The sequence below is a fragment of the Tripterygium wilfordii genome, chromosome 9 (genome assembly GCF_013401445.1).
Source record: "Tripterygium wilfordii isolate XIE 37 chromosome 9, ASM1340144v1, whole genome shotgun sequence".
NCBI lineage: Eukaryota > Viridiplantae > Streptophyta > Magnoliopsida > Celastrales > Celastraceae > Tripterygium > Tripterygium wilfordii.
Window position 1 is genome coordinate 2,436,127 of NC_052240.1, and position 11,429 is coordinate 2,447,555.

The following is an 11,429-nucleotide window of genomic DNA, read 5'->3' on the forward strand; positions in this document are numbered from 1 at the left end:
CTCCGCAGACGCGACCCCAAGTTGAGGGCATTGGACTCTCAATGAAAGCACCAAATGTTATGACCCACTAACAACCAAGGCCCAACCGACACCCATCTAAAGCAGGCCCGTTCTTACCCACGCATGGGTGGCCACCTGCCCATGGGCCGGCTGTAACCAAGGCCCCAGTCAGGCCCAAAGGCCCCCTGACCCCACCCTCCTGAAAACCTTGGCTGGTAGGTTGAGAGGACCCTGCGCTTATAAGCTAGGTTTGGTCCTCCTATTTTTCCGATGTGGGATCTCAACATTCCTTCCCCCTTGGGGGCCGACGTCCACGGCGGCTACGCTCGCCTGGCGGCTGCACTCGCCTGGCGGCTACGCTCGCCCTTCAGACGGCAGCCCTCTCCCGGACGGTAGCCCTTTCCCGGACGGTAGCCCTTTCCCGGGCGGCAGCCCTCTCCGCCAACGGACACTCTCAACGAGAGCACCAATGATGAGAACCACACCGGCCCACAGCCACAGAGACCAGCCCCCCTTGCCAACCAAAGCCCAACCGACGCCCTTACGGGCCGGCTGTAACCAAGGCCCATGGGCTGAATCCCATGAAAACCTTGGCTGGTAGGTTGAGAGGACCCTGCGCTTATAAGCTAGGTTTGGTCCTCCTATTTTAACGATGTGGGATCTCAACATTCTTCCACAGCTGGTGCCTGGTAGGGGCAGAAAAAAAAATCCATTCCGGGCCGGTTCAGGTTGGACAATATCATTTGGCTACAAAATATTTATATGTTCAAACTTTAACCCAAATTAGATTTCGAACGTATTTAATTGATCAAATTTGGAATGATTTAAATCTGATTAAGTAAACAATATAATAACTTAATTCGGATTAGAGTTCGGACAAATAAATTAAATAAAATTTATGTGTTTATACCAAAATTTCAGACATATAATTTATCTATAAACTTAGTTTAATTCGAATCGGATAAATTCGGTCATCCGGATTGAACATAATTTTACCATTCCTAAGAGCGGGTCATGATTGGACAGCAATAAGTAATCACACAATACTTTACTGGTGCGGTTTTACCCAATCAAAACTCCATTTCAACCCAAGTCAGGCACAAGTCCCAGGTTGCCAAAGTCACTACCACATCACATGCCTTTTGTTTTTGGCTCTTTGCTGCTCCATTGCTATTCACGTTCTGGTTCTCCATTCTCCTTTGAATCTCACTTTAGGATTTTTCAAACGAAGAACTTAGAACAGTGGACCAGCGACAAAGGAGGTCAGAAGGAGCTAAGAAATGGAGAGCAGTGAAGAAGATGATGACTTTCCTTCCATAGAAAGCATTACTCCCCAGTCCAAGATCGATTCCCTCTACCAATCTGAAACCGAAAAGGTATCATTTCCTGCCTGGTTACTTCTTCTGAATAATTTTTTTTGTGGGTCTGAAATTTTTCTGTTTAAAGTTTAATCCGGTGAGAAATGTTGTATTTGCTATCTGGGTATTCTCTATTTTTAACTACCACTATGGAGAAAGAGTAGAGGCGAAGATGTGGCCCAGGGTAGAGTTGCAGGTTGCAACCTAAACGTCACAGGCTCATTTCTTGGAAATTTACCTTTACTATGGAGAAAGTTAATCTGTTGATGTTTCATGGGTTTCTATTTTTAGGCGGATTTGTGTTGTAACTCCGCACACCGGGAGCCTTGTGCACGAGAGCAAACACCTTTGCTTTGGAGAAAGTTAATTTGTTGATGTTTCATGGGTTTCTATTTTTATGCTGATTTATGATGCAACCTTGTAACCTGAATAAAATTTCTGTGCATTATATGTCATGGTAATGCACTATGGTTAACCGTTAATGTCATTAATCAATTCGATAGGGCCCTGAATTTTTTCAATTTCTGCCTTCTAAATGCATGTAATTGCTCACTTTTAGCTAAAAAATTCATTCTAGGCATTTTATCAAATGGCTGCTACCCTTCTAGCTATTCTTCATTTCAACTTGACGTGGTGCAAAAAAGGGATAGTTTTGTGCCTTTGTTTGGCCTGTATTTATATGGGACTACACCAACTTGAATTCCATCTTTTTGAAATGGTTGTCGTTCAGGTTAGCAATTCAGATTGAGAACCTCAGACCTCTGTGTTGGTCTTGCTATCTCCGTATTCTTTTTCAGTTCTTTTCCGAAGATCCTGCTTTTTCGTTTTCAGTTACTGTAGTTTCTTAGTGCATTAATGGTTTTTGAGGAATAATTGTTAAGAAGAAATCAATCCCCAATGTATGCTATTACTTCCTTTTCCCCTCTCTAGACAACTTTGGGTGTGACGATATTTTTTTATAATATATCGGTACGCTGAAATCAAATCTTATTGTCATGGTAGAGGTTTTTTCATCCTGTAACTTTCCCTAAATTTTTTCTGTCGATTGTTTTCTGCTGTTGTTAGATTTGGGACAAATAAATGCTCTTTTTATATGAACATATATTGATTTTTTAATATTTGTAATTTTAGTGTGTTAAGTGGATTTGAACCTTCAATCTATTCGAAATTCTAAGGCAAAGATAAATGCTTCCCTAGCCTAAGATTTCTAAATTTTTGTTACATTACATTTCATGGAAAAAGATGGTTTTCCCCACTGGTTTCCTCTAATTTCCGTTGGTGCGGTAGGCAGTTCATTATTATCTTTTCTTCTACTGTTTTTCTTGAAGTGGATTTACTCTGTTTTGATTCGAATATCTGCAAGCTCAATGGATAAGAAAGATTATTTTATAATTTTGTACTTTGGTTCATGTTGATTAACAAGAAAAGTATTTTTCTTTGATCTGCCCTGATTTTTTTGGCCCTTTTCATATTTAGTTTGTCTGATAGCATAGGAGCATTATATGAAACTATGAGAAGAGGGTCTGGACGGTTACTCAAAAATACATGTTATCATCTCTTATTTGGATCAATCAGTTTTAACTCCGACTCTCCTAGAATTATGGAAAAGGAAGCTTTGGATGCAGATACATCCAATTGTTTGGCGACTAACATGGATCATTCTCATAATTATCTTATGCAAATGTGAGTGTTGCTTTCTTTTTTCTAGATGATAAGCATGGACATTCATGCAGGGAATCAGAAAGCTTTGCTGTGAGCTGTTGGATTTGAAGGATGCGGTGGAAAATCTATCTGGAAATATGCAAACAAAATATTTGGCTTTCTTGAGGTAATAGAATTTGCTGGTTATTGCTGGATGTATATATGTAATTCTAATCTAAGAGTTTCAAATTTGTTAAAACAATTGTAATTAATTCGCATAACACAACATCTTATGCCAAGAATGTTGGTTTACTTAGTTGTGACCTCAAATGTGTATACCGATCTCATAACATTGTTGAGGTGCCATACCCCATGCCTTCTGAATGCTCTTTGTTTTGGGGCTCTGATTTGGAAGCTCAAGTTAAGAGATCTTCTGAATCTCTAACAAATCGGTGAGACTTGAGGGATTGGTAGCTTATATGGTTGAGAATAAGGTTTGAAGTACAGTGGAAATAATATTCCTCTCGAGACACACTCAAACACACAGGCACATTTAAGCAAGGGTGGTTACGAAATGATACTAGAGAAACAGGTACTAGAGCATTGTTGTTGGGATGTTAGTTTCTGAAAGGTCCCTCTTCTTAAACTTGAAGTTTTTCCTAATACATTGGAACAGTTCTTGCCAGAATGTTTTATTTACACTTTATCGGAAAAGTTCAATGCAGTTTTCATGTCTTTGAAAGTGAGTGAATCTTTCCACTAAAAATTCCTTGACAAATGAGAAAGAAAATTAAGTAGCTCTAAAATTTTACTGTGGATGTCAAAGATTTGTTTTGCTGAAGTTTCTTTAATATGCATGAGTCTGGAGAATCCTGAACAACACATCTAGCAGTGATAGGGTTATTATAATTTTAAAAAGCTTGAGAACAATATGAATCTTTTACTGAGGATCCATAAATACAAAAAGCTTCAATTTTCAAGATTTGTAATTCAATTGTCAAAGCAACTTTTTTTGGACACTCTAGTTATTTGCTGACTCTTCCTTGTTTCCAAATGCAAATTATTTCTTATATCAGTAATCATTTTATTGAGTTTCATGATAACTGTAGAATGACAGAGGAAGTTGTGGAAATGGATCATGAATTGGTTGAGCTACGCAAGCATATTTCTGCGCAGGGAATTCTTGTGCAGGATTTAATGACTGGGGTATGCCGTGAAATAGAAGAGTGGAGCCGAAATACTGATAACAGTGATAAAGAAGCTAATGATAACAATGATAATGCCCAGCAAGACGTTCAAATTTTCGAACTTCAACATCCCTCACCAAATGGAATAGATGATCAGAAAGAATTGTTTTTAGAGAAAATAGACGTTCTCTTGGCTGAGCATAAAGTGGAAGAAGCACTAGAGCTGATAGATGCTGAAGAAAGAAACCATGTGGAGCTGAATAGCTCAGGGGATACTTCAACTGAAGGATCCGTCTATAAAGCATCTCTTTTGGAGAAAAAGGCAATGCTTGAGGATCAGTTGATTGCAATCGCTGAACAGCCTTTAGTTTGTGTTCCTGAGCTGAGGAAGGCTTTATCCAGTTTGATTAGGCTTGGGAAGGGTCATTTAGCACATCAGCTACTGCTGAAATCATATGGGTCTCGCCTTCAAAAGAGCATTGAGGCTTTTCTTCCTTCATGTTCTGTCTGCCCCAAAACATTCCCGGCCACGCTATCTCGGCTTTTCTTTTCAATAATCTCATCAACAACTAAAGAATCTGGCTTGATATTTGGTGATAATCCTGTATATACCAACAGAGTTGTTCAGTGGGCCGAGTGGGAGATTGAATACTTTGTAAGATTTGTGAAGGAGAATGCACCCTCTTCGGACACAGTTTCTGCTTTACGTGCTGCTTGCAACTGTGTTCAGGCTAGTCTTAACTACTGCTCGCTGTTGGAATCACAAGGTTTGAAACTTTCAAAGTTGCTTTTGGTTCTCTTGCGGCCATACGTTGGAGAAGTTCTAGAACTGAACTTTAGACGGGCTAGAAGGATGGTTCTTGACTTGGCTGAAGTCAATGAAAGCATGTCCTCATCACCTCACTATGTTTCTTCTTTGTCTGCATTTTCGACATCTTCAGATAGTGTGCTTGTTGAAAGCGGAGTGAGATTTATGTACATTGTTGAAGTAAGTTGATCTTTTTTTGCTGTCTGAAATGGACCTGTCTTGATTGAAAGAATTATCGTGACAACCACTTGTTTATATCTACGTAGTTTGTAAATTAACGTATAATAACTGACTATGATAAGCTGTTCACGCATCTATGCTTTATAAGAAATCTTCTCAGGAGATGTAATCACGTCGAAGAAAATGATTTGGTCAATTCATGATTTTGTTGAGAGCTTTGAGACTTCTGGTTCTGGATCTACTTCAAAAAACTGAAGGTAGGTCCACATGCAATGCACATGCCATGGCTTCAGTTGTGGTGTTTAATAAGCTGTGCTTCTTATGTGAGGCTTATGGCCAAGCCAAGTCATGAAGTTAGCTGATGTCTCCTGTATATGCCCATTCATAATTGAAGTATATGCTTGTTAGATGCATACTTTGGTACAGTTTTTAAGCATTTCTATTTACATGTAATGTACTTGGCTCCTGTGGCAGTTTTTTTTATTCCTAAGCTTCCATTAAGTCTTCTCTCTCTCTCTCCACCAGAAAGAAGGGCTTTGTTGTGTGTTTTAGCACTGCTCTGTAATTTTTACTGTAAAATTTTATTGTAACTACCTGTAACTTTTCTACAGGATATGCTGGAACAGCTTACCCCACTGGCTGTTTTGCACTTTGGAGGAAATGTGTTGAATAGAATCTCACAGCTGTTTGATAAATACATGGATGCCCTTATCAAAGCCTTACCTGGCCCCTCTGATGATGACAATCTTACAGAGCTGAAGGAGTTTGTAGCCTTTAGAGCTGAAACAGATTCGGAGCAGCTTGCTATTTTAGGTGTAGCATTCACTATTTCGGATGAACTTTTACCCCCAAATGTGTCAAAAATGTGGAGCTCTAAGAATGAGAGCAAGGAACCTGGAAGTGAAAATATGGTGGCTAATGCAAGCACTGCCGTGGAACTGAAGGACTGGAAGCGACATCTGCAGCATTCATTTGACAAGCTTAGAGATCACTTCTGTAGGCAGTATATTCTTACTTTCATTTATTCGCGAGCTGGAAAAACGCGATTGAATGCACAAATTTACTTAAACGGGGACGAGGATGGGGAAGATTTATATTGGGATTCTGATCCTCTTCCATCACTGCCATTTCAGGTGAAACTTTCGTTGTTTAAGGCTTAAATGTTCTTCCATGTGTATGATGCAACAATTAAAATTATTCCGGGGCTTCTTCGTATAAATCAACACTTACATACAAGAATGCATGTATCCATTCATCTATACATATGTTAGTACACATAATGGCAAGCATGCATAATCTTTGGTCCTCTACATGCAGACCTCCATCAATTTTGACTTTCGAGAGTGTCGGTAACTGTCATGTTTCCAGGAAAAATACAAAATTTCCATCTTTGAGGCGTTGTTGTTGTCTAATACATATTAGCTTCATAATTATCATAATTGCTTCTTTTTTATATATTAAGTTCCTTATTATTGTGTTTATCTGAACTCCGTGCTAGACAGACATGGAAGAAGGTTGTTGAGGTTGTAGCTACATACCACTCCGGCAGGGCAAAAGAAAAAACCTAGAAAAATAATAGCCATGATTTATTGTGGGCTGCCTAATGTGCTCGGATAATCCTCAGTGACCTTTTTGTTTAGTTTTTTACTTTTAGTTTTTGCTAGACAGTGTTTTTTTAACCCGTGGAGTTAAGAATATCATAATCTCTTCACTATTCAGTCGTTTATCTGTTGGATGAGACAATGAGCCTAGTCTTTGTTTATTACTCGAATATTCTCCTGTCGCTAGTAACAAGATTTGGTGTCTCCGTTGCAGGCATTATTTGCAAAGTTGCAGCAATTAGCAACTGTGGCTGGAGATGTGTTACTTGGGAAAGACAAACTACAGAAAATTTTGCTTGCTAGGCTAACAGAAACAGTTGTAATGTGGTTGTCTGATGAGCAGGAATTTTGGGGTGTGTTTGAGGATGAATCTATTCCGATTAAGCCACTAGGTTTGCAGCAGGTAGCTCTTTTACTCGCTGTATATTCGAGTATATGTTGTTTGTTTTGTGAGTTTTCATCCTCCCATGGTTTGAAAATGTTTTGTGTTGTTTAGAAGCATTGCCCATTGTCAGATAATTTTTATTTCTATTTTGTGATCTTTTGGGTTAGTATTAGGTGTATTTCTGTCAAGTAGATGAGATGTGAGAAGCCACCCTTGAAGACCCAGTAAATCCAAATGATGGTGGTATACTGGTATTTGATGGGGGAAGGACCGGGAGGCAAGAGAGAGGGAAAAGTTATGTCACATAGGCCCTGAAAAAGAAGTCCTTCTGGGCTTTGTAAACTGATGCTTGACATGACTAGGGAAGTTTAAAATTGTGAGTTGCATATGGCTGTGGATATGCTATGATATTATCTTCTTAGAGAAATGTCTTGATGCTAGATTGAATATCGTTCTGAAAATCCGGATGATGAATACCTACTAAATCCTCGACTTTTCAAGCAATCCTAGCGTGGTCCCTTAAGGATTATGTCTGCTGTTAGATTACCGGTTCCTCTCCTATGAGGATCCCTCGACATGCTGTCATGACTGCATGGTAAAAGATTGTAGCCTTCTAGGAATCGAGAATAATTTACAGGGTTCTACTTCTATGACTGAGTGGTAAAAGATTGTACGAGTCGACGAATATCTTAGAATCATAAACAATTTGAAAACTATCAGAACACTGAAATTATATATGTTTTGTCAAATTATGTAGTTGCATGTTGGCATAGTGGATTCATAAAATCTTTTCGCTTACTGTGTTACTGGGATAGGGGGTATGGCATGTGGGGGCCTAATAGAGGCCGTTAGGTGGCATATGCCTAAATGGATTCTCTTTCCTTTCTTACTGAGCTTTTTGTTGGCAGTTAATTCTCGATATGCATTTCACTGTTGAAATTGCACGTTTTGCCGGCTACCCATCTCGACATGTGCATCAGATTGCTTCAGCGATTATCGCTCGGGCAATAAGGACCTTCTCCGGTAGAGGAGTCGATCCACAAAGGTATATTACTTCTGCTAATTGTTGACTATTTATATTTTATATTGTTGCTCAATCCCATGCTAAGGAAATCTGCTTTTGCAACACTCAATGTCTAGTGCTCTACCTGAGGATGAATGGTTTGTTGAAACTGCAAAGTCAGCGATAAACAAACTTCTCTTAGGAGCATCCGGGTCAGAGGCATCCGAAGCTGACGAGGAACACATTGTTCTGCACGATGAGATTATCTCAGATTCTGACGACACTACTTCTTCGCTCTCAACAGTAGAATCTTATGAATCTTTTGCTTCTGCAAGTATGGGTGAACTTGATAGCCCCTCAGACTCTACTGATCATGAGGGTTGAATTTTTGTTTGCAATTGCCTGCAGAACTTCCCAACTCCTGGTAGTTTTCTCACATCAAGTAGCTTGTAGTTCAGTCATTTTAGAAGTTGAATCTTCTTCTGAACTCAGTTTTTAGTAAGCCTAGATGGATATTGATGCTTAGAAGTAGACAGTATCATAGGAAGTAAGCTTATAAAATGCTGTACTTAGACTTAATTGATCTTCCAGTATTTATTGATATATATATTTTTTTTGTAGCATTTGTATTGAATTCTTGAAAAGTAGCCTACTTCACTGGATTTGTGCAAGGAGAAGAAAACACTCTTCTTGGTCCTTGTCAAGCATTTTTTTTTCCTTTCAACTTTTACGAGAATTTGAGTTTCCCACCCGACAACGGGATAAGTTAGGTTAAAGCTTAACGCGGGGCCACAAAAATATTACTCTTAATGTGAATCAAATTCGGTCAGTACCTTCCGAGTTCACAGAGAATACTAACTAATCTAATACTCCTATGTAGTAACTTCCTTTCTTTTTCCTGTACTTAATTGTTGGTGACTTTTTACATGGGCCTAAATGTGAAGTCATATATTAAAGAGGTTTGATTTTTACATGGGCCAAGGTATACACGTCATGGGGGCCTAGAGGGAGCAAGGATTTGTTAAGCGGGCCCGTCTTATTCTTATTGGGCTAAAAGCAGCAGTGGACAACTGTCATACTTGGGCTGAATATGGTGGGCCTGGGCTGAAGATATTCCTGAGGTGGGCCTAAAGAACAAAGCACCTAAAGAAATGTGTTGTTTTATGAACAGCGTGGGAAATTGGGGCTAAAGAGGCGCGGGAAGAAGTGGATGTGATAAGAGTCAGAGAGAGAGAGAGAGAGTTTCCGATTAGGGTTTAGGGCTTCACTGTGATTAATCGAAACGTGAAATCAATGATGGAGGACGGAGAGACGATAAATCTGAATCCGAAAGAGGAGAAATCAGTGGCAAATCTGACGGGTCAGGTCCATCAACTCCCCTGCTGTATCAAATACGACGGCCCTTGTTGCGTTTCTGACTATTTCAAACCCAAGTCCACTGGTTCGTTTCCCATGTTTAAATCCCTCTCGATTTTTATTTTTTTTGTGATACCGGATGTGATTATAATGGCACTATCAATGTATGAGAATTTTGAATTTTCGGATTTTTTTTTCTTTTTTGGGTCTGTCACTGTCCATGTAGGCATGGAGGTTGAGGGCTTGCAAGTGGGGGAAGCGTATTTCAGAGGAAGGAAGCTGCAAGGAGCCACCATTCCCCTTCCACACGGTTATTCTGGTCTGTTAATCATTCTCTTCTTAATTTTTTCTTTCAAGTATATGTCTTTTGGAATGTTTTTGAAGCCTATTTCGTTGTATTGGTTTGGGTTTTATTGCTTCTAGTGCGTACATATGATATCAGAATGTTCATCTTTTGATTTGGGTTTGGTCTATTGTGTTCTGCACTTCTGCTTGGCGTGGTTGCCTGGGCTTGATGGATAATTACTATAATCCCATCATCTGTCTGCTAGTTGGAAACTAACTTAGTTAGTAGTCTTTAGAAGAGTATATATTGTGACTAATAGACAAATGTGACTTTTGAAGGCTACATCTTTAAGGTTGCATGATTGCATCATTTGTACTAATGTTGAGATTGTGGATTGCCTCTGTTTTTACTGAACTTAGGTGATCTGCTTCAGTCTACTTTATTAGATGTTGTAATTCTGCCCAATTTGCATGTTGTGACTATTTATATATGCAGACTGAGATCTTCATGTCATGACTATTGTTTCGGTTTAGGTTTTTCTACCCTCTGATTTGTAGTCTAGAAGAAGTTGCAAAGAATTCTTGATTTATTTAAGTTATTCTTCTGCAGGCTTTGTCATAGAAAGGGGTCTTGGTTCTCATGGAAAGAGAAAAGCTTCGGATATGTCTGTGGAGGACCCAAAGTGTTGGCATGTGAATGCAAAATTTGAGAATATAACATATTGGAATCATGACAGTCTACCTTCGGAAAACGATTCTTTCTTGCGTGCCTTTCACTGGTTTGCAGTTGCAGAAGCAGTAAGTTTTTGTTTGATACCTGGAGAATGAAGGTTTATTATAGCTACTGTGTGATTAATGTCTATTGTTGTTGTTGTTGTGTTCCCTGAGGGTTCATATGTGACTTCATGCATCATGTATGTGATTGAATATCTATAGCTTTCCTGAACATATTTTATGAATGCATTTTCTTCATATCTTCTTAAAAACCGTAATTAATAATTTAATATGTATTTTGGGGAGAGAATTTTGGAACGATTACAGAGTAGAAGTTTTCGCTTCTTTTACTAGCAAAAGAAAAAAAGGGGTCTCTTTGTGAACTCTGCAAATATGTACTTTGCTGTAAATGTCTTTATTAACATTACACGAAATGTAAATTCAAATGCTGTAAGTTTTTTTGTTTGAGCTTATGACATTATCCTATCATCTTTTATAACCATTATATTTGTTTTTGGATAAAAATTTAGTTTATATTCACACAATATTCCTGCCACCTCACTTGAGTATTGTTTGTGAATGCAGCTGCACAAGCCAATAACAACAGAAGATTTAGCATCTGCTACTCTTGCCTTGGAGAAACTGGATTGATCCAGAAATTTGTGTTTCTTGTTATTGTCTACTTTCTTGTACACTAAAAGTGATGAATGGTTTGTAAACTAACTCAAAGGCCAACAGGGTCGCTTGGTGAAAAGAAAATGGGTTTCTGTGAGTTTAAAAATACACATTGTTTGATATGAGTGAAGGAACTTGGAAAATGCCAATAGGGCAATGGCTAGAGATTCCTGTTTCTGAGTTTACAGCTTCACCAGAAATCACCAGGGAGATGAAAATCTCTATGTACAAATATA

The 11,429-nt window shown here is 38.8% G+C and overlaps 2 protein-coding genes across 3 annotated transcripts; both read left to right on the forward strand.

Moving 5' to 3' along the window:
• Positions 1-1,106: 1,106 nt before the first annotated feature.
• LOC120005858 (exocyst complex component EXO84C) lies at positions 1,107-8,786 on the forward strand. 2 transcript variants are annotated; one of them, XM_038855717.1, is made up of 7 exons: positions 1,107-1,376; positions 3,067-3,186; positions 4,109-5,174; positions 5,786-6,307; positions 6,990-7,178; positions 8,069-8,205; positions 8,301-8,786. In XM_038855717.1, the coding sequence occupies exons 2-7, from the start codon at positions 3,086-3,088 to the stop codon at positions 8,545-8,547; spliced, it is 2,262 nt and encodes a 753-aa protein (XP_038711645.1). In that variant the 5' UTR covers positions 1,107-1,376; positions 3,067-3,085; the 3' UTR covers positions 8,548-8,786. The 2 variants fall into 2 exon arrangements, with proteins under 2 accessions (XP_038711645.1, XP_038711644.1); XM_038855716.1 differs by having other exon boundaries at positions 1,108-1,376; positions 3,092-3,186.
• A 557-nt stretch (positions 8,787-9,343) lies between these two features.
• On the forward strand, positions 9,344-11,427 carry LOC120006592 (uncharacterized protein C12B10.15c). The gene is made up of 4 exons (XM_038856676.1): positions 9,344-9,604; positions 9,746-9,838; positions 10,415-10,602; positions 11,104-11,427. Exons 1-4 carry the CDS (start codon positions 9,457-9,459, stop codon positions 11,167-11,169), a joined length of 495 nt encoding a protein of 164 aa, XP_038712604.1. The 5' UTR covers positions 9,344-9,456; the 3' UTR covers positions 11,170-11,427.
• Positions 11,428-11,429: the final 2 nt, after the last annotated feature.